General features: G+C 44.2%; 1 protein-coding gene across 3 annotated transcripts; it reads left to right on the top strand.

Annotated features, from left to right (window-relative positions):
• Positions 1-485: 485 nt before the first annotated feature.
• TBC1D24 (TBC1 domain family member 24) lies at positions 486-26,391 on the top strand. 3 transcript variants are annotated; one of them, XM_086760173.1, is made up of 10 exons: positions 488-554; positions 1,060-1,106; positions 3,954-3,996; positions 12,556-13,590; positions 15,731-15,748; positions 20,083-20,241; positions 21,187-21,250; positions 23,405-23,500; positions 23,960-24,194; positions 25,441-26,391. In XM_086760173.1, the coding sequence occupies exons 4-10, from the start codon at positions 12,632-12,634 to the stop codon at positions 25,593-25,595; spliced, it is 1,686 nt and encodes a 561-aa protein (XP_086616299.1). In that variant the 5' UTR covers positions 488-554; positions 1,060-1,106; positions 3,954-3,996; positions 12,556-12,631; the 3' UTR covers positions 25,596-26,391. The 3 variants fall into 3 exon arrangements, with proteins under 3 accessions (XP_086616298.1, XP_086616300.1, XP_086616299.1); XM_086760172.1 differs by lacking the exon at positions 1,060-1,106 and having other exon boundaries at positions 486-554; XM_086760174.1 differs by lacking the exons at positions 1,060-1,106; positions 15,731-15,748 and having other exon boundaries at positions 486-554.
• The last annotated feature ends 420 nt before the right edge of the window (positions 26,392-26,811 follow it).

Genomic DNA, 26,811 nt, shown 5'->3' with positions numbered 1-26,811 from the left:
CACCCCTGCCACCCCTCACAATCCCCCAGCACCCTCCACAGCCCCTCATCATCGCCCTCGCTCCCCTGGCCCCGCACAGACCCCACCACCCCTCACAGCCCCTCACCATCACCCTTCATCCCTCACCCACACCTCAAAGCCCCCCGTCACCCCTCACAGCCCCTTACAACCCCCTCATCGCCTTCCACAGACCCTCACCACCCTTCACAGCCCCCCACTGGCCCCCATCACCCCTCATAGCCCTTCACAACCCCCCATCACCCCTTACAACTCCCCAGTCACCCCTCACAGCCCCTCCCGACTCCCCGATCGCCCCTCACGGCCCCCCACGGCCCCTCTCCCCGCCGCGCCGCCACCGGCTCCCGCTTCAACGCCGGAGACGCCGCGCACGTGCCCGCGCCGCCGCGCCCTTCGCGCATGCGCGCGCCCGTCCGTCCCGCCGCCGCGCCCTTCGCGCATGCGCGCGACGGCCCGCTGCTGTCTCCCGCGGTCCTGCCGGAGGCGGCCTGACGGGCGCGGCGGCGCTGGGGGCGGTGGCGCTGCGGGCGGCCCCGGTAAGGGCGGCCCCGGCCCCGGGAGCCGGCGGCGGGGGGTGGGATTCGGCGTCTGGGGCGGCGGGACCTCGGCGGTGCCTTCCCGGCGACTGGCTGGGCGGGACCGGGAGGGGGCCTGCCCCCAGCCTGGCCTTCGTCGGTCCCCCGTCGCGGGCGCCGAGCTGGGGCTCGCTCCCGGTGCCGGGCCGTGGGTCGCTCGCCGTGCCCTTGCGAGGCCGGCCTGGCTGGGCAGGAGCTGCCCCGGGAGGGTCGGGACGCGGGCCCGAGCCGCCGTTTCCCTGGGCTCTGGTACCCGCGCTGGCACCGGTGGCACCTCCGGGCGCTGTCGGTGTGCGAGGGAGCTGCCGCCCTCCCCAGCCCTCTGCTGAGAGCCGGGCGTGGGAGGCCTTGGATTTAGCCTTTCGGTTTGTCCCGGGGTTTGGAGGCTCTCGAAAGCATTTAAATGGCTTGTGTGTGCCCCTCGGCGTGAATCAATACTCTCTGCTGTTTCGCTTTTTCTGCAAAGCATGTCAAGACCTGGGGATGAGGCGAAGACGGATCCTCTGATTTCTGGTAATGCTCACCCAAATACTCACCGTTTGCACTTATTCTGCCAGGTGGGCCCTGTTCGGGGACAGTTTATATGCACATGAAGAGCTCTCTAGACCCAAAGCTGGTGTTCTGCTGCATCTTCCTTGAATATTTTAAAATTTATATCATGAAAGTAAATTTTTTGTTATCAGTTTGTTTTCCTGTTTTTCTTTACCTAGGAGCTGCTTTCTGAAACATACATATGCATATACAGCCCATCCTTAAGCGGAAGGGGAGATTGCTGTTGGGATGCCGGGGCTGCCAGAACGTTATCTGACTCAACGCCAGATTTAGGGTGCCTGCTAGAACTTGCCAAAATGTTCCTTGGCCTTTCTGGGCCTATAAACATGGAAGCAAATAACTGAGTGGATGCGGTATGCTTAGGTGACTTCAGCCCCAGGCGGTGTCCGAGGGCAGCAGGAGGGATGGTGTCTTGCAGGTGCTGTGTAGTTGTGATGAGAGGGAAGTGTGTGGTTCTATATTGAACTGCATTTATCTTAAAACCTTGCATTTTCTGTCTGGTTCCTACAGGAAGCCAGAGCATCTGAAAGCTTTTCTGGCTTACAGGAAATCCCAGTAGGATTGTCAGAGCGTCCAGGAATACCCAGAGCACAGAAATGACATGGATCGCACCTAGGACTCTGTTACCAGAGAAGGGAATTCCCTGTTGTTAGAATTTCCTTCTTTGTGTAATCACTAGCAGTTAGATCGTGTTGCAAAAGACTGCTCTCTAAGATAGTTACTTTTCAGAAACAGCACCGATAACTCGAGCCCAAGGACTCCAGCCACATTTTAGGTTAGCTCTTCTTCGTTGCTGCCACGCAATACATGATACGTATGTCCTTTGTCATTTGCAGAATGGCTGTGGATAGTATTGCACAGTAGTTAGCTATTGGGAATCTTTGTCCTGAATGTCTCTTCTGTCATTAATATTTGAAAGTTTGGGAGTGCTCCTGCTGGTAGAATTTGAACGCAAGCAAAAGCAGCTTTCTGCTTCTCTTTTTTGCTGTTAATAATTAAATGCTGCCAGGTAAATGTTTCTAACAGGCTGTCTGTGGGCTCGTCACATATTTAAGCACCTCCGCTCTTCTCAGCTCTTTCATTTACTGCGACCTTTGTTTTTTCCCCTTGGTTGTCTTTTCTGCTTCATTCTGTTAATTTGAAATCTTGAAAGAGCCTTCTTCCACTGATCAGCCTTGTCATTTGGACTGTAAAGAAAACTGGGGGGAAAAAAAAAAAAAAAATTAGCCTGTCCATAAATTTAAGGCAGGCAGGCAGGCAAGCAAAGCAAACCAGCCTGCACTGCACATGTCTCTTACCATCTCCAACGCCAAGGTTGTTGCAATCTGATAATACTGCCCTGGCATTTGTTACGATCGTAGGTGCCTTTGCTTCAGCGCCGAAGCCAGACAGAGTGACAAGCAAATTATTGGCAGACCATGAATTTAGTCCTTGCTGTTCTTCTGGCCCTTGAGAACGCACCCTGCCCTGCCTGTGGGGTTGGAGAGGCCGCTGAAACCGCTGGTGCTAGGCTGCATGGGTGCGCCTGCAGTGGAGTCTGTAGTTTGTCGCAGAAATGCCAGTCTTTAGCCTTTCACTTCTTTTGTGCTTGACCAGGCAGTCGCGTGACGTTTCTGATATAAAAATAGACCTAATTGCACTGCATTAATGATTTACTTTCTCGGAGTCCGTGTGTATTGGTGGGGAGTATGGGCTGGAGATGTCCAGCTGTGGAATCAACTGGTTTAAATTCTCAAAGATGTATGTATGAAAGTGCTTGTGTCTGGGTTATTCGCACTCTTAGACTTTACTATATTTCATTTGTTCTCCTCAGGACAATTACCTGAGCTTTCAGACATGTTGCAAAAAAACATGTGTTGTTGCTTCCCACTGTCTCAGGAAAGAGACTCCAAAGAAATCTCATGTCTGTATTAGTGCCTGTGTCTGTACTAATGAGCATCCTTAATTGTGCTTGGGGTGTGTGCAGCTACATTGTGTTAGCACATAGTTGTAAACTTGGTGTAGCTTCACCAACACTGGATTATTTTGTTAAGTTTTTCAGGGGAAAATGACTTAAGGAAGAAATAACTTGTACACAAAGTTGTTGTAATGACTGTATTTTGCAGGAAACTATAACTGGGTTATTTCAAAATCTGCTAGGCTGAATATCATTCATTTGAAAAAAAAAAAAATAATGTCCATCGGATGAGTTTACGCTTTTCTACCTCATAGGGCAAGGGCCTGGAATATCAGCCCTCAGCAAGTCAGCTGATCTAAACCCATGCTCCATTGCATATCTTCAGAATATAGTTATTTTTGTTTCAGAGCTGGGGATCTAAGTGCTGTAAGCTGTGGAGCTGGTATTCTAAAATCCCCTGCCTTGCAGCGAATACCTCTATAGGTCCTAGGAAGAGAGACTCTTTCTGGAGATCTCCTGTTTAAAACAGAATTTTGTACTCCCAGTAGAAAGGAGGGGCGTGGAACACAGCAGTGAGCTACAATGAAAATGTTAGCGAAACATATTTATGACAAGGGTGCCACAAGTATTAATGCTGCTTGTGGTTTTAGAGACTGAAATGAGTTGTTCATGCTGTAAGAACTTTGATAACGTCATTAATTAGCTGCTTTTCTTTGTTGTGAGGATATTTGTCCCCTTCTTCTCTATATTACAGCTGGAAGTATAAAGGTTGGAAGCCATACAAAAATGCAGAGAGACACTTTTTTTTTTTAAGTATGAAGGTCAATGGTGCACCTCATGCATATGGATGTTGCTCAATGTATTGTTTAAAAAACAGTCTAATTTTTTCATTCCCCCCCCCCCCCCAACAGTCCCAGAGGAAGAGAGTAAGTCTTAAGAAGGACAAGTTATAAGGTAAGGATTAATAAAAGCACTTCAGTCTGGGGGAGGAATGTGTGTTGGGGTTCTTCGTTTTCGCTGGGGTTTTTTTGGTAATACTTCACTGCATACAGAAAATGTTGGCTTTATAATATGGTTTCATATGAAGACAAGATTCCATTCCTGCCCCTGCTTTACGTTTCAGTGTGCCTGTAAGCCCTGTCCTCCAGTTGAGAGGCTTTGAATCCCTTGGCCGGTGCCATGACACTGGGCAGAGTAGCAGGCACAGCGGGTGTGTTAAGTGCCTTTAGCTTTGCTCAGAACGAGCACAGGGGTACAGAGCACCACCAGCAGCAAAGCCTCTTGTGTATCCTGTGCTCTGGTGCCGTAGCTACCTCGATGTCCTTCTAGCAGGGCTGGGCTGCCCAAAGTTTTTCCCCTCTAGTAGGACTAGAGATTAGCAGTATACACTAATAGTAAGGTTAGAAACTCCACAGCCCATGTGTTATTATAAATGCCCTTTGATTTTAAAATCAGAGGCAAAATAATGCAGGACTAGTTTGGGATTCCACATGAATTAGTTTTTCATTATGAAATTCTGTTTCTGTCCCTTTGCTGCTGCAGAGGAACTGTTTGCTACTCTTTGACTTTTAATAGAGCGTAACTTTGGCAAGACTACAGAAATAAGTATCAGAATGAAGCAATATCTTATTCCAGGTTCCCCGAAATGCAGGTGTTGGCATTCTGCCTGAGATTAGGTCCCCCTTTAATTGTAAAGTGTATTTGGAACTGGTTTGATGTTGGTGTCTGAACTCTCTCTCGTGTGTAGGATAATCTACCCTTTCTTTCAGGGAAGAGGTAACCCATTAATCCGTTATCGGGGATACCAGATTATTCGAGCTTTTCTTCTGAGCAATCTTGGGGGAAAGGGAGAAAATCTGAAGGGTTTTGTAGAGCAGAAAGAAATTAAATTCTGTATAAAATGGCAGCTTTAACTTTGTAACTTTTATATGCTCATCCTACTGTAAATTGGCTTTTGTTTTCTAACAGAGAACTTCTACACCCTTAGCACTTATTGCAGAGAATAATGAAATAGTCTGAGATGATAAGATTTTCCTACCCTCTTCTTAGCTGCTGGCTGAAATTCTGGGAGCACAAAATTTACCCTGGAATAAACAAGATCTAGGGATAACTGCTGGTGTGAGTAGAATGTGCCTCCCATGTGCTTACTACAGAGGCAAAGAGTGGATGCAGCGATTTCCATAGGCTCACTAAGAGAGTAAGGACTGGCGTGCTTGATTAGACCAGGGTTACTGGTTCATCTGCCCGTTTCCTAGTTTAGGTATCCCTTAAGCTCTCCAGCACTGCCACATTGAGGCTTTGTATATTCCTGTATTGCACTGGGAGGTCTTAAATCAACTGGTAAGACATGTTTGTATTGATTTAACAGAACAATTAAATTGGCATAAGTATCCACGCTGATACTCATGCTGCTTTGATTAAGCTGTCTCTTGGAAAGATGATGTGGGGAGTTGGGGTGTTGGCCTGTTTCCTTAACAGACTTTAAATCGCACAGTTCATGTTTTGAACCTTTCACAAGAGAGAATGTACAACGTTCATCCGTGTAGACGTAATTGTGAATGTTGTGAAGAAACTGAATTTGAGCGTTCGTTTTAAAAAAGGGATATGTATTTGTCTATATATTGTATATGTACAATGCAATGTATGTTTTGTGTGTGTATATATATATCGGAACGGAAAGTGTATTTATATTCACAAGATACAGGCTGAGCCTGAAATGAGTTGGTTCTGCTTGTACAGTACTTGAACAGCAAGGACTTCCTTGGAGCCTGCAGACAGGGCTCCTGGTTCTACCTGGCCCAGCCTGGCAGATGTATTGTTAAATCCTACATAGAAAACACCGCTATTTCATGGAACAGAAGGATAAAACCAAACAAAACAAACAAACAAGAAAACCCACGTGGTTAGCATGGTATAGTTCATGACTTGGAGGGTGCTGAGATTGTAGGCACGTGTATGGGGCTTGGTAAAAAGGTGTGTTCATCGCCGTAAAGCAGCTTGTGTTCTTTCTCAGTGCGATACTAACCGTGGCAGTGGGAGGCCGGGGGTTTCCTCGCAGCTGGGAGGCTTGTTGTGTTGGAGTCAGGCTGCTTTAGTTCTGGGACCTGCACTCACTGCACTATGGGATGCTAAGTGTTCAAGCAGCTTAGTGATTGCACAAGTGCGCTGTCCTGTAACAACTGTCTCTGAGTAGAAACTAAACACTTCATAGAGAAAGCTCCTGGAGATGATGTGGTATTTGTTCACAAAAACTATTGAAAAATTATAATAATGTGCTGTTGGAACTGTCAGCCAGTGGGAGGAACAGGTCTAGCAGATATGTGCTCTTTAACCTCTGAACGGTTTTCTCATGCTAATAAACCCATAAACATTGCCATTGCTTGTGAAGTGCTTCTTGGCAAACATCTCTCTCAGGTAACAGAAAAGGTCACACCTAAGTTTGTGTCTTCTACTTGTAAAAATCTGTGTGTGCTTCATTCCTGCTGTCTGCTGCTGTTCTGGACCTAAAGAAACTCTAAACACATTAAGAAATAAAACATGGTTACATGTACTCCTGTAGGAGTAGATAGGAGGAAAAGAAATAAATCTGTGTTTAACATAAACAAATGCAGACACTATGTCTAAAGGGAGAACACTTCAAAGCACAGATGTTTAAAGATAATTTTCTGTCAGTAAATGTTTGTAATGGAGAGAGATCTAGAGGTGGTAGACATCGCACTGACAGAGCATTCAGTGCAAGAGAGCAGGGAGATGGATTGATTTATTGCTATGGATTTGCTATCACATCGGAGATGTCACTGGCAGTTACGTTGCGTCCTTAGTCGTACGTGGTAGACTGTACTTCCAAATGCAGAAAGATATTATTACACTTTGGGAGAAACCAGAAGGAAAACAATCAATATAGTAGGAGGATTATATTGATTATTCTGCACTACTTTGACAGGTTTGTTTTTTTTAAATGGATCGTTTTCATACATCATGTAAAATAGTTTTGCCACTTAAATACAGTTTTATTTTGGTTTGGGGGGAAAAAGAGGAAAGATAGTAATTCTCCTGTCTGATTTTACGGTTGTTCCTTGGTTTTTTAATGACGTAGGCAGGATCTATGTCTTTGGTGACATTCACCATCCCGTATCCTCTTACAATGCTCTGTTCTCTGGCCTTTATCACCCTTAGTGGAACCGTTAACCATTTCTTTTCTCTTCCATTTTTCAACAAGAGTATTTTGAGTTTTTTCCCAGCCTTTATCTTGTTTATTTTTGTGTGTTTGTTTTGTACCTCTATACTACCTTACAGTCAGTACAGCTCACAGTATTGACAGTGACTGAGCGTTACAAGTGCAGGTGTCGTCCCAGGGCAGGGGATGGGAAGGAGAGGGTGCTGCTCCCTACAGAAGTGCTGCAGATGTCAGGCATACACATTCTCCTAAATATAAGCTGCTGTCATTTGTCTGGCCAGCAGTGAAGAGCTCTTTGTGTGTCTGAATGTTTGACTGTAAGAAGGTATACAATAGATTAATGACAGATAATTTAAAGACCTTGTTTAAGAAGGCATTAGTACTTTCCTAAGAATGAAAGCATGAGATTCTAGCACAAACCTTCTGTGATGGTGCTTCATGTGCAGGGGTGACATCCCAGGAGAAACCAGCTGGATGCCTTAAATGATTTGCTGTGTCGTGTACTCTGATATCAGGTCTTTATCAGTTACTCAGGAAAGTGTGAAGTGTCTAGACTTTGTCCCAAAAGAATATGAAAAAACCAGGCGAGAGCAGCTAACTAATTGTTATTGGTAAACTAGTCTTAGAACTTTATCCAGAATTGTAATCCTGGAGCCCAGCTTGCGCTGCACACAGTGCCCAGGGCAAATCATAAAGAAATCGAACTGCATTTAAGCTCGTTAAAGCAATCCATCGAACTCTGTGCACTCTACCGAAGAGGATCAGTGCTCCAGAATGCATCAACATGGTCCAAATTGGTGTCCTACACAAGATGAGCTTGTTCTAGTGGTAAATCGAGTGCTTAATTTCAGCCCTGCTGCATACATCTTCCTCAAGGATAGGAAGTAACGGAAGCTGTGAACGTGACAAAACATGCTTCTGACCAGGAGGTGTCTGGGCGGAGTGGGGACAACGCTGTAGCAGGGATGTCAGGGTATGCTGCGGGAAGTCTGGGCTTGAGGAAAACTGCAGGAGGCACTGAGGTACTCGGGGAGGAGAGAGACTCACTGTCTGCTAGTTCTTTCGTTCTGCAGTTATCACTGTCTTCCTGTGTCGCTTTGTTCTTCTGTCAGATTCTTTGGTGTATGAAGCAAACATCTCAGACGTGATTGAGTATTCCTCAAGGATGGGAAATCATCTGCTTGGAGTGTTGGGTTTAATTTTCTCTTACTGGGATGAGGACCAACAGCTAGCAGTCTTGAGGAAGCAGTTCTCATTGTCTCTTTATGTGCCTTCTGCACGGATTAGTTTGACGAGGTTGTGAAAGAGTAGACTGGAGTCTTTTCCCTGGCTACATCACTACTCAACAGTATAGAGAGCAAACAATATGTTGCAGGCCTGGGAGTCTAGCATTAGTCTTGTAGACCAGCAAAAGAAAATATTTGCTTTCCGATAGCACAGTATAAAAATGCATGCCAAAATTTTAGCCATCTGTTTCTAGCTGTATCTGTACAGCGCGTAGCAAATAGCTGAATCAAAGGTGTTGTAGCTATCCACAGTTAAGATGAAAAAATGTTATTTTCAAAGTTGGGGTTTCTTATTATAGAGCAGCTACGCTAGATTTGAGTGAAGTTATCTTAAGCTGTTAATCTGTAGTCAAACTTTCAGAAGACAAAGTTGCAAGAATAAACAGAGGACAAGGTTTTCCTGATCAATGATAATTTGGTTTTTAGGAAGCTTTCCTGTGTTTATTAAAAGCAGTATCAAATCACATAATCTCAGGTTTTAACTTAAGTTGGAATTTATTTTTAAGAAGTTCAGAAGGTAAATATTTCACTGCTGTGGAGTACTGCATGTACTCTGGATTTGAAAGAAATAATTTCCCTCTGGGTTAATCGTACTTCAGATATTTCACTTTGCTAATTCCTGTATTTTGGAGATAAAAGGAAATTATTAAAATTAGTCCTAGCCATGGTATCTTTAATAAAACTGTAGCCCTGTATTCCCCTTAATGATCCAAACCTTCTCTTTTCCTGCTTATATATATATATATATATATATATATTATTTTTTTTAGATGCTTTCATAGGCAGTATTGGACTTTTGACTCTCACACTCTCTTATTTGTGTGTTTTGGGTTTTTTTTTTTTTATATATTGCACTTAACTGAAGAGCTCCATTATGGACTGGTAGATCTAACAATCTCAAAATCGTGTGGCAGCTGCTAAAAAAAAAAAGCTTTTTCTCCTGGTCCTGTTCTTTTGTGTTAACTCCTACTGGTTTATGAAAGTCAATCTGATTAGAAGGGATAATGATTGCTTCCCCTTAAATAAGGTATACATAACTTTCAAGCTTTCTCACTGTTATGAGTAATGGGGGTGTTTTTGTTGATTTTCACAATCCCCTTGCAGTTCTTTTCTAACAAGTACTTGAAAGCAGTTCAGGTGCTGGTCCATCCTGTTGGCCCCGCGTCCAGTTAGAGGATACTTAGCGCAACATGAGGGTGACTCCTCTAAAGTTACTTTAGCAAGAGGGAAGAACAGGTTTGCTGCAATAAGGGGGTATAAATGGCACTCTGCCTGCCTTTAACCATGTCTTTATACAAGCATTTCATTTTGAAATGTATTTTCTCTTCTGCCTATGTCTTACCCCTTCTTTCTATGTGAAAGCTAAGTAGTTTAGATGAAGGTGGGACTTTCTGACCAGGCACGCACTCTTACACAGCCACCCTCCTCTATTTTCACTCCTTAACTGACACTCCAGCCTTCCGTCCCTCTGAATGTCACAGTCTGTTCTGCCTGCTTCTCCCCTGCGTGGGAAACATGGGTGGGAGACAGCCCCGACCAGCCAGCCCTTTGCCGCTGAATGCGGAACAGTTTGTCCGCTCTCCCACCAGCTCAAAGTCAAACATTGCTCTTTACATGGTTGCCAGAAGAGAGAGAACTTGCCCGGAGGGAGGGAGGGATGGAGGAGGTTTTGGAAGGAGTGGGAGGAGGAGATGAAGACTGGCTGGAATTTTCCTGAGGTTTGTTTGGGCTCTTCTCCTTTGGCAAGTGAATACTCTGCGTTTGAGGCTTGCTGGCTTACAGTAGCTGTTGGCACAGTGTCAGGAGCTATGCACCATTACACTGAAGCACACTAATTCTGTTGGTTTTGCAAGCACACTTAAGAGCTGGTCATGCTCTGGCAACCCTGACAATGCCCGTTTGCTTTGCTGTCATTTTTTCGTGCAGCGTCTGGGGCCGCTTGAAAAGCATAAGCAGCCAGACCGACTTGCAGATCCAGCAGATTTGTCCTGGCCAAAGTATGTATAAGACTGTAAGCTCAAATCGAAAGTTCTGGTAATCTGACTTCCAGCCGCTAGCCACAGGCTTCAGTGAGCTTGCTGAGGAGCACATACTCATCAAATTATTTTGTTTCTTGAATGTGTAGAAACTTCTAGAGGGGAAAAAAAATGACTGTTTGATGTAACCTCAAGGTATGCCTTGAGGTATGTCTCTGCGTGGTAGAAAATAAGACAAGGAGTAGTGAAGAGGAGGGAGAAGAAAGTTTGCAGGAAAAAGGACAGCCAAGATGTAACTCTGAGTGTCTTAGAACTTGTCTCATATGATGGACATTTCACATTAACCCTCCCCAGTATAAATATAAGCAGCTCCCAAGGGGTGATTGCGGAAGGGTGAAGCTGTTGCATAATGGCGACTCCAGCAAGCACAGGACAGTAATAGTTTCTGTGCTGAGCTGACCATCAACAGGATGGGTCATCTCTCCGTGCTTTGGTCACTGCTAGATAGGATTGAATTTCTCTTCTCCACAAGGATCTTATTCTAGGATTTGAATTAAATTCTGTGTTACTGCCAACCTTTTAAAAGAGGAGTTACATTTTGGATTTTCAGCATGTGTTTCCGTAATACTCAGATTAATATTTAGTCAGAATCTAAAACTGTCTGAATTAAGCATATTAAGCATATATTAACCATATATGGCTGTCCAAGCTAATGCTAATTGTATGTTTACAAACTTCTGTCTACTTGAGGCAAAACATTTGTTTTACTTTCCTGGAGTGAAGCAGGGAGGATGAGCCCTCTGTCTTGGAGGGGTATCTACTTTAGGAGTTTCAAATCACTTAATGCACCTGTTGTATGAAAGACCGTGCTGGTAAATGTCAGGTTCCATGCGTGCTCCAGTCTGATACAGGAATGGCAGCAACTATCTTAATCGTACAAAACAGTTTTATAGGCCTGTTGCATTTTATAGGGATTATCTGCTTTTGCAGAGCACGCAGCATCAACGGCCATGTGCTTCCTAGCTTTAATCTGGCACCGAGAACACATTGGCAGAGAGGTTCCATCACTGAGCAAACTTGTTGCCTGCTGTTATTAGTGCATTTTTTTGTATCTCCCCTTCTCGTTTTGCTGACTTCATTAAAGCTGATTGAGGTACGGCCATTAGTGGTTGCAGTCGTGCCGTCTGCTGGGACACAGGTGTACTTTAAAGCTGGAGTCAACTGGTAGAGCGTGTAAACATGTGGTTTGCTGAACTAGGGGCCAGAACCTGATCTTTCAGCTCCTGGTGCTATTGCAGTGATGTGCGTTTTTGAAATCTTCTAATATTGGTGATAGCAGGCCCTCTAGAGGGTGATTTGATCATAGGAGTGTGTGCAAGGTCAGGACCAGAAGTCCGGTGCAGAGAATTAAGCAGCAGTTTTGTGAAGCTGTTTTAAGCTGACTTGAGCCCGTACAGCAGTCAGAAGGGGTGGCTCTGTCCTGTGTTCCACTTTTTTCTGGCCCTGATGTGGATCTGGCTGACCATACAGCTGCACACCTTGCTTACTCAATGGAAAAGGAAAACTGTACCAGATTAACAACCTGATCTCCATGACGGTGTGGCCACGTGAGTGCTAGTAGCAGCACAAAGAAAAGACTAAGGGCACATGGCTGTGGCTAGCAGGTCAGCATCTCTTGTCACTGACCGCACTGTCTTGGAACAGTGCAAGCTGCGTCCTTGTAGTGTGAGGAACAGTTACTTCCCCAGAGAATTAGAAGGAGAGGTTGCAAGTTGAACAGACCTTACAATGGTTATTTTTGAAGTGGGAGCCTTCTGTCCTCTAAGTAAGAAGTTAGCATAAAGGTCCATGCTGCAGCTCCTCAGAATCAGTCTCTTGGCTGGTCACTGATAAATTGCTTCAGTATTCAGTTATTGACGGAAAAGTAAAGTTTGGCTTAAAAATAAAAAGGCATGTGTCTTTAACTTTCTTTGCTTTAGAAGAGTTTTGGCATTGCAGGAAAGTATATGTCTGTTCCTGAAGAAAGTGGGAGATGACGTGTTGCTCAAACATCTATTTTTTTTTCCTTTTGCAGAAAAAGCTGCAAGTCATTTGATGACTAAATAAGGTCTCCATTCTCATGATTTATCTGATATGCTTCTCCTGGAGACATGGATGAATACAACCGCTTTGTGGATTGGGACAAAATGGATGTTACTGTCCAGAGCCAGGATGTGAAGGAGCTAAGCTGCACAGAGTTCCAGGAGCTCAAGCAGCTGGCGCGCCAGGGCTACTGGGCCAAGAACCACTCTCTGAGAGCCAAAGTGTACCACAAACTGATTAGCAATATCCCGTGCCGCACGGTGACCCCAGATGCGAATGTGTACCGGGACATTGTGGTGAAGATCGTTGGAAAACGTAACAGTAGCTCCCTTCCGCTACCAGAGTTTGTGGATAACAGCCTGGTCCCCACGTACTGCTTGAACGCAGAAGGCATCGGAGCCATCAGGAAGATCATTCTGTGCATTGCGAACCAGTTCCCAGACATATCGTATTGCCCAGCGCTGCCTTCCGTGATAGCCTTGCTCCTCCACTACAGCAAAGATGAGGCAGAGTGTTTTGAACAGGTTTGTCGCATCCTTGCTTGCAATGACCCGTCTAAGCGACTCATCGATCAGACGTTCTTGGCTTTTGAGTCGTCCTGCATGACCTTTGGTGACTTGGTTAACAAGTACTGTCAGGCGGCACATAAGCTGATGGTGGCCGTGTCCGAGGATGTGCTGGAGGTGTACTCCGACTGGCAGCGGTGGCTCTTCGGAGAGCTGCCTATGGTATACGTTGCTCGTGTCTTTGATGTGTTTCTGGTGGAGGGCTACAAAGTTCTTTATCGTGTTGCGCTGGCTCTTCTGAAATTTTTTCACAAGGTCAGGGCTGGGCAGCCCATGGAGTCTGACAGCATACAGCAGGACGTTAGAGCTTTTGTGAGAGACATTGCCAAGTCAGTGTCTCCGGAAAGGCTTCTGGAAAAAGCCTTTGCTATCCGCCTCTTCTCGCGGAAGGAGATCCAGCTTCTGCAGATGGCCAATGAGAAGGCTTTGCAGCAGAAAGGCATCACGGTCAAACAGAAAAGGTAGGGCTGTCACTACCAGTAGCCGGAGTGATCTCGTGGGTTTTCCCTGGGTGACTGGTGGGGAAGGAGAAGAGCTCTACCGGTACATGCTGCACTCTCTGCTGCTTTTTTTGTGCTCTGCAGAAAAAGTCAGCAGCCCCAAAATTGAGCATTGCTGGGATTGTAATGGGAAGTGTAACTGAAATTTTATGATACAAGAGAAACATAGCGGTTTCTCACAGCTTACTCAGGGATTGGTTTATAATTACTTTTAACAGGTGCGTATTCATTGCAAGTGTTGTATCTCAGAAGTGTCTTTCAGAAGCTGTTTTTAAACTAAAAGGCATTTTAGCAAAGCCGGAAACAAACACTGATAAATCACTTGGAAGAAAAGTGCCCAAATAAATGTGAAAATTAATTCTTAAATATGAGATTATGTGTATAAAATATCCATTTCATGTGACCCCGTACTGTGAATTCAGCAGTTTCTTTAGGGTAAGTAGGCAAACATTGTCCCAGCTGGGAATATTTTGCTTAAGTGGGAAGTTCTTTTAACAGAACAAGGAAGAATTAAGTCTTATTTACAGGTCACTTTTAAAATTAGTTTGACTGCAAGCCTCCTGAAAGTCAAGAGTATGGTAATCATAGGTAGGAGCTGATCTATTTCGTGACAGGTCCATGTAATATTAGACGTAATGATTTTGAAAGAACATGAAGAGTGAGGATACTGATCCAAATGATGATTGCATAATCACAGTGTCTTTTCAGAAATGAGGGTGGAAAAGCCAGCTGTGAAACTAGGAAAAGAAATCCTGCTCCAATGTGATGGTAAAAACCACAGTGATGAAAAGCTGAGCTGAAAGACCTCTCCATGTATCCAGAAAAGGCAGCAATATATTAATCCAAATAAAATTAGCATCCTGCCAAGTGCATGTGTATGTGCAGGTAAATATTGGTGGTGTAGGCATGTTCTGTTTCTCCTAAGGCTTTCTGTGACTGCAGAAAGCTTCTCCCAACCATTTCTTAAATCAAGTGTTGAACAGTTTTATCAGCTGTCCTGACCTCTGAAGGGAGGATGACTTCTAGAAGTCTGCTGTGGTCAGTAAGTTTGATATCTAGAACTTTGTATTATAGAGGGACAACCTTTCATTTTCTGCAAATCTTTAAAAATCAGAAGTTACCAACCACTGCTGTGTTACAGCCAATTGTGTGGCTGAGTTAGTCACAGTAGTTGCAAACAGATATCACTCCGTGGTACTGAAATAGATACTTACCGTGTAGATGTTAGCTGAACCTCTTTCATGTGCCCAAATACACGTAAAGTCCCCTCCAGTCTTTTCCAACAGTTTATTTTCAGACACACAGTTTGGTATACAATGAGCTTGTGCTTTATCTTACTGATATCTTGGAAGAGACCGCGGTGTCAGCCCAAATGTTTCAAGGCCTTTAGCCACTGGAATGTCACGTCGGGCAGCATTCTATTTGGAACTCCTAACCAGAAGTATTAACTCTGCTGGTTTGTAGCTTTTCTTCCAGTACAAACAAACAAAAGAACAGCTGCAAAAAAACGCAGACGTTCGTGCTGTGTTAAATGCTGTAGAGGTGTTCTTGCTCAGAACAAGCGATGCCTTCAAAGCAAAATACAGTAAATTTGTACCCAAATAATGCCAGCAGTTACTGCCTTACCAGGCAGAGTTGCTAGTGAAGAATTTTATCCTCTTTCAACTGCTTTTGTAAACACACTGAAACTTCTCTGTATCCTCTGTCGTGGGACTGCTGTGAACTTGGCTCAGTTTGGATCCCAGTGCGGGCAGATGTGGGCACTCTTCTCCAGCGCTCGACAGGATGTGAGTGAGCTCTCTTGTCCAGGTGTGTTTGGCCTGTGCAAGGAGGTGGTGAATTATTTCCCAATCGGGTAACTGTGAGCAGGTAGCATAAAAGGGGAAAAAAAAATAGAAATTGGTAATATTTTAGCCTGTCTTTGTTTTTTCTTTGTGCTTGGTGATTCGAATCAAACCTTACTTTGTTTCTCTTCAGGTTCCTCTCATTCACTTTGTTGCTGATATTGGAAATCACTGAACTTTTCTGTCTTTTTTTGTCTTTCTCCTTACACGTTCTGCTTCTGTCAATTCCATACCTACTGCACCCCTCCTGTTCGCAGTGTCACGTCTCCCAAAAGGTAGGTTAAAACTCTTGAATCTTTGCACTGTGCTCGTTTCTTCTGTCTTTGGCTGGTTGTTTTTTCCAAGGCTGTCATTGTTACTAATGCTGGGGCGGGAGAAGCAGGGCAGCAATTACAGCATCCAATGTTGTGTAACGTCTCCTGAATAGCCTCTTGCAAAGTTAGTTCAAAGCACCTGCAAAATTGTAAGATAAGGGATCGTGGGCCCAACTGGTCAACATTGCGCTTCCATTCAGCTGTGCAAGCTTCTGTTTTCCAGAATGGAGAAGCGTGGTGTTAACGGTGGGATGTAAGCCCAAAGTTGGTGTATGCTGTTGCAACAAATGTGAGACGTACTCAACGTCTCTTCTTTGTGAGCTTTCCACAGTTATTTGGAAAGATGTTGGGCTGAACCCAACTTGGCACGCTCCTGAGAGTGACGTGTCTCTATTCATACTAGATTATATCTATTTTTAAGCGGATAGGGGTTTTCTTAGGGGCAAGGAGACAGACTATTTTCCTTTGTCAAGGAGGTCAGAGCTACCCAGCCGTATAGCATTAATGGTTAATGAAGTCATTTGTCAAGTCTTGGCCTGAAAAGCAAATCTTAAAGAACAAAACCTCGTGGATTGTGATACCTGATAAGCAGAAAACTTGGAAAGGAGAAAGACTGCCCTGTGAGTATTGAGTACCGCAGGTGTGTGGGTTTAATGCCTTTGAGAATCTTCTGGCCTTGTTGCAGGTGCCCTGAGTTAACTATACTGAGTGATGTACACTAACATTTGTACTAATCTATAAAATCAAATTTGGAATTAATTTCCTCATGTTTTCATGTCTGAAAGAACACCTTAAGCAACTTCCCAAAGCATGTTCCATATCGTATCCTGCGTGTTGAGGATTTTACCTCTTGTGAATCAGCAGGCTCTTAACTCCTGCCAAGCCAGTCTTCAATGTCTGTATATTGTTTTACTGAAGTTAAAATGTTCAGAAAGAAGCAGAAAGCCTCGATTTCAGCTGGGAAGCACGTAATTTGAATTTGAGGGGACTTGGGTGATTCAGGGTGTCTGTTGGCACTGATCTCAGCACAGGAGTAGGTTTCAGGCTTACACACTGCATGTGGCTTATATTGCCGTGTCTGACTGAGTAGCCACCTGTATCGTTTCTACCATGCATTTACGCCCTGACTGAAGTTGTGATGGATTTTAAAGGTAACGCAGAGCCTGTAAGGTTTGACCCAAAACAAAGTGTAGCAGGAAGATGTGCTTCAGTGAGTCATACCTTGGAGCGTGGTGTTTGTTGGTTTGGAATACGTACAGAGCATATCCACTGCAGCAGCTGCTACCACATGTCCTCAACGTTGGCTTGGTCTTCAGGAACTCTGAGGTCTCTGAAGCACATTGTGTTGATGATATAGCTGGAAAAACAACAGTCCTATGAAAATGGCAAACAGCGGCTTTATTAAATGTTTGAGTAGTGCTGCTTCTCTAAATCATTTGGGGATAATAACAATTGAACTGTCTTTCAAATGTCAGTAGTCAATACAGAATAACCATGCCGATCCCAGTAAGCCAACATGGAGATTAGAGGAAAATGCTAGTGCAGGGTAAACTCTTGATGAGTTTTTTCAGTTCTGGTGGTAGACTTTAATGCAGTGCCAGTCCAAATTTAGTGTTCTCTCAAACTACTGGGTTTTTATCAGGTAACCCTGAAAGACCTCTGGTGTAGTGAAGGCTAAACTTAATTTTCATCAACCAATGTAGACCAAAATGTGGGGTATTTGTTGGTTTTGTTTTTTTTTTCTTAGCCAAGTTGTGTGCTGTTCATTTTCACTCTTTTACTACTTTGAAAAGCAACTACTCAACCAGAGTAGATGGTTTTGAGTGTCACTAGAGAAATAGTGGCAAAAATGAGAGGATGAATACAAGTTAGTTACTTGTAACTCTAGTTGAAATTTTTTGAAATATCCCCTTCCCCCCACACCCTCCCCCAAAAAAAAAAAAAAAAAACCTTGTATTTTTATTACGCAGCACAGAGTTTGGTGTGGGTGCAGGCTGTGTATTGATGCTGGACTCAGCACAGGATCAAGTTTCAGCCCTAAGCACCTGCAGCTGTGATTTTTCCACTGGGAAGCAGGAGGTCATTTCATTTCAAATCCTTCAGTCCAGCTACAGTCTAGGTTTTACCAACTGAACGGTGACTTTAAATGCAAAGTGCTTCATCATCGTATTCAAGGGGCAGGAACACCATGCCTGGAGGAGTGTTAAACGGCCAATCCTATGCTAAACACTTTCTAGTAAACCAGAAAGATCTGTCTGTAAAGGTGATGTTCTGTCTACACAGAAGAGTGGTAGGAAGACAGAGCGTATGGAAAGTGGTGTGTTACTGCGAATACTGCTAAACACGGGGGTAGAGCGGGGTCTGAGCAGGAAAGTCCTGAAACCAGCTGTAGCCAGGAGAAGGAACAGAGGCAAAATAAAAGGTCCGCTGAGGCTGAGAGCCTTTTAGGAACAGGTACTTAAGTTTAGTTGCCCAAACAGATCTTCCTAAGTGTGAAAAATGTACTGACTAAGCATACAAATAAGTGGGGCTTAAATAAGTTTAAAATTATTTTGATTTTTGCTACTCACTCTTGGCCTATTCATCAGCATTATTTTTCCTCCATAAATTCACTGTAATAAACTAGTTGACTGCCCTGAACATTTTTTAATTCCTTGAATGTGAGAAAAATCTGATTTCTGATAAACTGATGACTTTGTTTCTCAGCTGTGTTTTGTAGCGCCACCAGTTTTAGCTGCAGACCAGAAAGGACCAGGAGGGCTGAGACCCAAAGTAATATCCTCAAGTCTAACTCATACTTTGCTGCAGACCGGTTGATCTCTCCCGTGCCTCAACTTGCTGTGTTTAAAAGCACAAATAATGTCAGTGACAGTCAGTTTAAAACCCACTAGTAGTTGCAGCCAGCTTAAATGTCCTTGCTAGTGATATAATGCAAGTAGTGATTTGGTTCATTTTGCTAGAGGAAACAGTTATTTTCTTATATTTTTTAACTTTTTAAGGGACGTAAGGAGTCACCTCACTAGAAATGCTGACAATTAAGGCAGTTAAAATAAATGTTAGAAAGCATTTCCTGATTTCTCCTGGCAGGCACCACTCTAAAGTCCAGTACAAATGCTGATGATTTCTTGGCAAGAAGAGTACTAAAATGTGTAGTGTGTGCGTTTTGGGGAGCAAGCTGAGCTTTCAGATACATGCAGATACACAGTATTGAGGTTGTCTTTATATTCCATGAAACTAAGAGGAAAGAAATGTGGTGTTGTCAAAAAAAAAAAAAAAAAACCAAAAAAAAAAACCACCACCACCAAAAGTTGCTCTGCTTGCAACTGAGCCCTTGCATGCAGAGCAGACTACCAAAGCTTGGTTTACCTAATGGCTACCCAGTCACTTAGTATCTTGTGTAAGTTCCTCTGTCATTTCCACCATGTTCTTGGCTCTCACACTTGCATTTTGAAAACCTTTAACATCAGTCACGGATGCAATAACACTTGTTTAACCTCCATGCTCTGAATTTGTGTGGTGGTTAAGATATTATTATTGTTATTACTACTATTACTACCTTCAAGTGTTTAGAAGCCATTAATCAGCTCTCATAATTGTATCAGGTCCCTGGTGTGGGGGGTGAGGTGCAAGGATTTGCTTTCCAGTGTGAGTCTCTAGCATTCCTTTACTTCATATTTCAGGCTCTGTCTGTAACCGTGAGGCTAGGAACTTATTTGATTCTTAACGAAGTAGAAGTCATTGGTAATGACATGTTTCCAAGAAGTGAAACTTGCCAAAAGCTTCAAATATTTGCCTTGGATTGAACTTGCTCAGCCTGGTAGTACTGATTCATCTCAGATTTCTGAGGGCTTTAGGAATTCTCCAATTCCATGGTACGGGCAGGACCTGAGCAGTGTAAAAAGCACTACCTGTTCCTTTCCGATCCTGGCTGGCTCTGTAGGGATTCTGCTTAAATAATAGCACCCATGAGGCTGTCTCAAACAGCACGTGTGCTTCGGTCTGTTAAAGGTCATGGTCATTCCAGCTGGCTCACCGTAACGTCCTCTGTATGTACAGGTGCCGCACAGAGGAATTGCTCCAGGTATTCCATAAAGCCAGATCGCTGTCTCTCAAAGATTATGTTAAACTGCAGTAGTTTATTTTTATCACCAAGTCATGGCCTTCTAATCCCATGGGCTGGAGCTTTGGACAATGGCATATCTGCTAGGGCTTTTTAGTGTTTAGCTCTTTGCATGTTGCTGTCTTGGTTTGTTGTTAAATTACTGTTTCTCACTGGTTTGTACTGTGTTTCTCAGGCAGAATGTGCACTTAGCAGTTCATGCTGAGAACTTCAAGTCTGAAATAGTCAGTGTGAAAGAGATGCGAGACATCTGGTCATGGATCCCAGAGCGATTTGCACTTTGCCAGCCCCTCTTGCTCTTCACCACCTTGGAACATGGCTGTACTCTGAGCAGGTAAGGAAAACCGTCCCTGCTCCCCTCTACTGCAGGGCAAAAAGGAGCAACTGATGCACTGCTTGCTGGATTGACAAACAGGCCACGCCTCATCCGAACTTGATCTGAAAAACGTTGTTAGTGATGAAATATCAATGTGGCAAATTCCTATCGGTTTCAGTGTTTGACGAGGATACTTCGTATGCCAGAACTTGGAACGCCGTTTTAAACTGTCCAAGACCAACTGGAAAAGTCAAACTTGTGTCAGTTCACACAACATGCTGCTCTGAGACTGATTCATTCCCCGCTGTGTATGACTGGTTTGACTCGGTGGCTGCTCTGCAGACTTTTAATGGATCAGTTTGAATGTGGTTAACCAAAGAATAAGGGAACTGGAAACTGGAGATTCCTCTATCTAGGAATCTCACAGTTGCTCTTTTTAAAGTAGACATGAGTTCTTCTCACGTTTGACACACAAGACTATAACCATCCAGCTCTAATAATGACTCTGGCGTCTGCAATTGAGATGCTGCAGTGGGGAGTGGTCTGCTCTCCCAGCCCCCTGTGCCTGTGAGGAACAGCAAAAGCAAGCAAAGAGAATGCGTCATCATTCCTTCATGTGAAAGCCAAAAGCTGTTCAGACACAGCCATCACTCCTCAGAACAGTCCTTTAGGTTATTGTGATTCAAAGTGCCGCTGTTGTGGTAGGTAGACTTCTAGCTGTTCTGCGGGGGCGTGAAGACCCATACAGAGAACTGAGCAGAGAAGAACTGCTTGATAATACTTGCTTGCACTCAACTCTGTTATTTACAATGGACTGTAGAAGGCGTTTGTAGGAATATTTGTAGTCTTCAGGTGTATTTTTTTTTTCACCATGCCATCAGTTGGAGGTAGTGCCTAAGGAGGAAAAGAACTGCAGTTGGTGGTGGTAGTTGCGTGCTCATTTTTGTGTACTCTGCACTGCAGGTTCTACTCTCACAGTGAGGGACATGAACCAACTCTTCTCCTCATCAAGACCACAGCGAAAGAGGTGAGTGAGGCGAAGGCGACTGATGAGATTAGGTTTTAGGCAGTTGTGCAATGCTGTATTGCAACATAGAACTGTCCATAATAACATGAAGAAGCGGGGGGCCTGAAGTTGCTTCGGGTTTTGTGTGGGTTTTTTTAACAGTGCATGCTTTAAACGGTTCCATTTGTTGATTATGGGACTATGCATTCTTGGGTAACTCTTGTAAACTAGGTCTTGGTCAGCTCTTCTTTCTCTTGTAAGTAATGTGGGGTGATGGACTAGAGGAACTCGCCGAGCTCTTGGATTCTCTTAATTGCAGAATCGGAGGGAGTGGCTGGAAAACTGTGTTATGAAACTCAGACTCATAGAGGATGTTTTCATTTTCTCTGGGATATGGGGAGAGAATGGTATTGGACTACATAATGTGGAAACAAAATCTTTAGCTTCATCTCATTCTTGTTTAGAAAAAAAACAAAACCAAACCAATAAAGCTCTGAGAACCTCAGAAGGAGTGCGTGTGGGTACCTTATCTAATGAGCGCTGGTTCTCTGCCCTACTGTGCATGACAATATTGGACAACCAAATGTGAACACAGAAGCGTTAGCTTCTTCTCATGCTTGTTTAAAAAAAAAAAAACATAAAACAAGAAAGCTTCCCAGCACCTCTGAAGGAGGGCACACAGGTGCTTCCTGTAATGAGCACTGGCTGGCTGTGCCACTGTGTGTGATTTCTACAAATGCTGCGTGTAACACTGAGCTATGAGTGCAGCCTGTGGGCTTCAGCTTCTGCTTATGTTCCGACAGGACGACAAGCCCCTTTCTACTCTTACTTGCATCCACCTGATGCTAACACTCCAGGTGGTTTCGTAGTTCTGTGTGTGGTTTCTGGCCATCCCAGGCCTGCATTAACGTGCCAGTGGCTTATAGAATGCCCACGGTATCTAAAGGGAAGAGGGAAGATATTTATTTATTGGTTTGCTTCTTGTCTTGGAGCATGTCACAAAGTCGAGCTTTGTAAGTCATGCTGGTTTTTGTAGTGTGGTTTGTTTCTCACTCTTCAAAAAAAAAAAAAATTCCAAACAAAAAATAAAAAAGTAGGAGAAAAGTATGGGGGTTTTCTGTTTTGTGGTTTTTGGTTTGGTGTTTTTTGGTGGGAGTTTTGAGGGTTTTTATGTTGGGGGGTTTTTGGTTTCTTTTTTTTTTTTTTTTTTTTTTGCAAAGTATTATGTTCATATGCCTATTGTTACATTTTAGAAAGAAGAAAATTTGCTTCTGATTTTGTCTCTCGTGCACTTCAGGCGTATCAGATGAAACGGCATTCTGGGCCATCTTTTTGTTTATACACACAATTTATCTATGTAATAAAACTACTCGTCAATAATTTTGTCCTAGGAGCTGTGCTCATGAGGCTAGTGGAGGCTCAACAGCAAATGTACCTTTGAACAGTTCTGTTTAACCATAGTTTCTGGGGAAAAAAATGCTGGGTTGCTTTCATCCCATTCTTAGAGCTTCGTTGTTTGGTCTGTGTCCACTTGGCAGTGATGCTTATTGCTGGTAGCAAAAAATTCTTCTAGTGTGAACAAATAACTCCACAGAAAAGCTCAGCCCTCTGAGGCTATGGTTTTCTTTATTGGAAACCAGTGGACTATTCAAACCATGCTGTTTGAATAGGCTGCTTTAAATATCTGCCAGCTCGTCCAGCGTTGGCTTAGCTAAGCTGATTTTTAACCTGCAGTTTGAAATGGAGAAAGACCCCAAGTCTGCCGTTTATGACCAGAGAACGTTCAGGCAGAGCCGCTCGTGCGGTGACTGGTGACAGTGAGTGCTGTTGCTTTGAGTGCCAAAATGAGGACGTGGAAGTCAGGCTTTACACGTACAGGGTGATTTGTGTTTCGGTGCCTGGAGTTATGTTGGAACATTTCTCCCTTAAGGCCTCAGAGATGTGAAATAATTTATGAAACTGTTGAGATTTAAGGGTGCCCACAAGTGGATTAAAGCAGTTTAAATCTATCTTTAGATGTAAGTACTTGTGCTGCCTTAATCCTCTGGTACAGAGACTTAGAAAAATCAAACTAAAATAAAACCTTCAGTTCTGGCCTCTGAAATGCTGGTATCCATTGGTTTCACGCGCTTTCTCCATTGATGGAAAAGCTCCTGACCATGCTGTTTGTGCTAGGTCTGTGGGGCTTACCTGTCAACGGACTGGAGCGAGCGCAGGCGAGGAGGGAACAAGCTGAGTTTCTTCGGAACTGGGGAGTGCTTTGTATTTCGGGTGAGTAAACTTTTGTTGTCGCTATCCAGTAGCAAGGCAGAACTGCTGTACTGGTGTGAGTAACTCTTACTTCCCTTGCACTTGAAGAGGCTGGATTTATGCCTTCGTCATTTATAAAGTCTACTGAATTCTTAATGTGGAGGGGAAAACGTTACTTTTCACTTTTGTAGCAACCCTTTTTCTCCCTTTGCACAGAATTATTTTCTTAGAAGATATAATAAGGTAACTCAGGAAACACTGCATCATTTATTTAATCACCTAAAAAGCAAAGGTGTAAAGAAAAAAAAAATAGCTATAAAGAAAGAAAATAACATCTGGCCTAAAAAACAGTCTGATGCAATCTTTACCGCTAATTGTGCGGGTGGAATCTAAGCGGCATGAATCTTCTTTGCTGAGCAGAGGTCTCTGCGTGGTGCATGTGCCCTAACTAAAGCTGTGCTCTTCTTTGCCCCCGTGCAGCTGCAGCCAGAAGTGGAACGCTACGAGTGGGTAATCATAAAACACCCAGAACTGACCACAGCTGGTTCAGAGACAGAAAACCGCGCCTCACCAGCTTCCAGCAGCCTCTCTTCTGGCAGTGTCCCATCAGACCCCTCAGATCGCCTTTCTCCCTTCTTAGCAGCTCGGCACTTCAACTTGCCGTCCAAAACGGCCTCCATGTTCATGGCTGGCAGCAGCGAGTGCATCATTATAGGTAAGCTGTGTGAGAACTTGAGCCTGTATTCTGCCAGCTCTTCCTCTCAACCTTAGATAAGAGAGTCACCTATACTTACCATACGTGTTTTTCATTATTGCTGCAGATAGAGATAAAAGTGGCCAACACCTGATAATTTTTGTCGGGTAGCAATTTCTGTGGGAAAAGTTGCATATCAAGCATTAGAGAGTAACTCGTAGCTTTAAGCACAGCCATACTGTCATACTGCCTCCTTCACGATGAGCAGTAGTTCTTGAAGAGGAACTTACTTCACACTTTTGAAACACAGGGTAAACTATAAAAATGCGTTAATTCTCCTGAAACTCTCTCTCTCCTGTGATGCTCCTGACTTTGGCAAAAGCCTGCTTAGTAAAGTTGTCACCTAAATGGGATTTACAAGGAACAAGGTATAAAATTGTAGTCATCCTTTTCCCAAAAAACTTTGCTTGACTCTTGTTGGGAGAGCAACCAGCCTGGTTGTTTCCTCTGGAGCATCGCGTGTCCACTGATTTCCCCCTAGCAGCATGTGCTCTGAGCGACCGTAAGCTGGTAGCGATACGAGGAACACAAGCTTGGCAGTAGGTGTGCAGCAGTCAACGCTGTACACAATTCCAGCTGTAGGCCAGAACTTCCACCCTCTTCTTCAGATGTTTCTGGTAGCTATTCGTAGACAGTTGTCCTGGAAGCAATAAGGAAAGCTTCCTTTTCATTTTCCTAACACATTTCTGTCTAAATTGTTTTCACTGCACTGCATTCTCTGACCATAAGCTCTGTGAAGCAGACCCACAGATAATCAAAGTGCTTTTAACTCCAGTGTGTTTTGTAATGATTCAGAAGCCAGGGCTGTTACTTATTGATCTGTTCTTCTCCTAGCTTTGATTTTTTTTTTTCTTTTTTTACTGCTAACAGATTTGCTAACGGATTTCTTTTGTTTTTCTCTACTGGAGGGAAATACGCAGTTGATTGCTTCCAAGATCTTCCAGCACTGAAAAACAAATCTTAAATTTGGGTCAGGCTTCTTGTTCTCACTGATTTGCATTAATATTTTTTAAGTTAAAAAAAAAAAATCCTGTTCTGACAGTGTCATTTAAAAGCTATGTGTTTGATTGTGTGTTACACCTGAAACCAGCAAGCAAACGTGACCTAGGGCTTCCAGGTTTTCTGGGGTTGGTTGGTTGATTGGGTTTTTTTATATAGCAGTTTCCCATCCTAAGAAGGCCTTACACTCATCTTTGTCTCTTCACAGGAGGCGGTGATGGCCAGGCTCTTTACCTCGATGCAGACCTGAACCACGGAAGAACCGGCCACTGCAATACTTTCAATAATCAGCCGTTGTGCTCTGAAAACTTCCAGATCTCTGTCTTGGAGGTGTGGGGCTTCAGGGATACCATGTTGATGTGACTATCGTTGATCAAATAGTTTTTGAATTGTCGTAGGATTCTCAAGACAAATTCTGATACAGGAGCCAAGTTAGAACGTAATTTCTTCTGGGTTGAGTGTTTTTTTAGTAATTTAGTGGTGCACTTGAATGCAGGGCTTAGTTGGTTACTCTTGTTTAAGTCAAGGTGAAGTAATGTATCTGATTAACTCCTCAGCTCTTTACCTCTAGAGATCTGTATTCAGGTCCTGTTATTAAGTAAAAGTGAACATGCAGTTATTTCAAACCATCCTAAACAGATACAGGCCTGTATCATAGGATAGGTTTGCAGTTTGATGCAGTTCCTCAGAGGAATTGTAGAACTGTGGAGCTGTGTGCCACTGGCATCAGTACCTGGCTTGAGCCAGGTTCACAGGGAACGTTGATGACCTCATTACCTACAACAACAGTTCATAAAATCACTGCACATTATCTGCAGACGCTGTGCAGACAAGTCACGGGTTATCATCAGTACTATTTCTTAGGTTACGAAAACCCTCAATTCACACAAGAACTGTGATTGCTAGTTACCCTTCTTGTACCTGAACTCTTAGCACATTCCAGTTGCATCCATTTGAGGAGTCTGCCTCTGAGAAAGGCGTTCAGACTGGACAGCACTATCTCAGAGGTTGATTTTGTTTACCTTCCTATTCCGTTTCAGTATAATGACTTCAGACTGACTCGTGTTTCAGGCAGCTGAAAGCCAGAGTGTATAGGCAGGTCTCAGAAACTTCCCTTTCTTGATCTTTCCTGGAAGCTGCAGTGGACCTTTAACTCTGAGGATAATTGTGCTGATATCACTACGTTTGGGGAATTAGACGTTGTGGTACAGAAGCTGAATGCTCTCCCCAGAAGTAAATGAAGGGACGACGTCTGTGCTCAGCCGCCGAGGCAACAGCTCCGCAGTCGGCAGGCTCCGCAGCGGCGCGGCGCACCCAGGGCATTCCCGAGGCAGGGAAGCGCGGGGCGGAGCGGAGGGAGGCGCCAGGGGCCCGCAGCTCCCGCGAGAGCGGCTGACGGGACGTGGGCGGAGCCAGGGGGCACCGGCGGGAGATTTAAACGCGGTGCAACCGGCTCCAGTGCTCAGTCGCCGAGGCAACAGCTTCGCAGTCGGCAGGCTCCGCAGCGGCACGGCGCGGCACGGCACGGCACGGCACGGCGCAGTGCAGTGCAGTGCAGAAAGGGCATTCCCGGAGCAGG

Source organism: Chlamydotis macqueenii, chromosome 15 (genome assembly GCF_036417535.1).
Source record: "Chlamydotis macqueenii isolate bChlMac1 chromosome 15, bChlMac1.mat, whole genome shotgun sequence".
Classification (NCBI taxonomy): domain Eukaryota; kingdom Metazoa; phylum Chordata; class Aves; order Otidiformes; family Otididae; genus Chlamydotis; species Chlamydotis macqueenii.
Note: the sequence above shows the minus strand (reverse complement) of the source record. Positions and strands in the feature narration are given on the sequence as shown.

Coding starts and splice junctions, on each gene's coding strand:
- TBC1D24 (XM_086760172.1), top strand. CDS start 12,632: ATGGATGAATACAACCGCTTTGTGGATTGGGACAAAATGGATGTTACT. Junction 20,242..21,186: donor CATGGCTGTACTCTGAGCAG/GTAAGGAAAACC, acceptor TCTGCACTGCAG/GTTCTACTCTCACAGTGAGG. Junction 21,251..23,404: donor TCAAGACCACAGCGAAAGAG/GTGAGTGAGGCG, acceptor TGTTTGTGCTAG/GTCTGTGGGGCTTACCTGTC.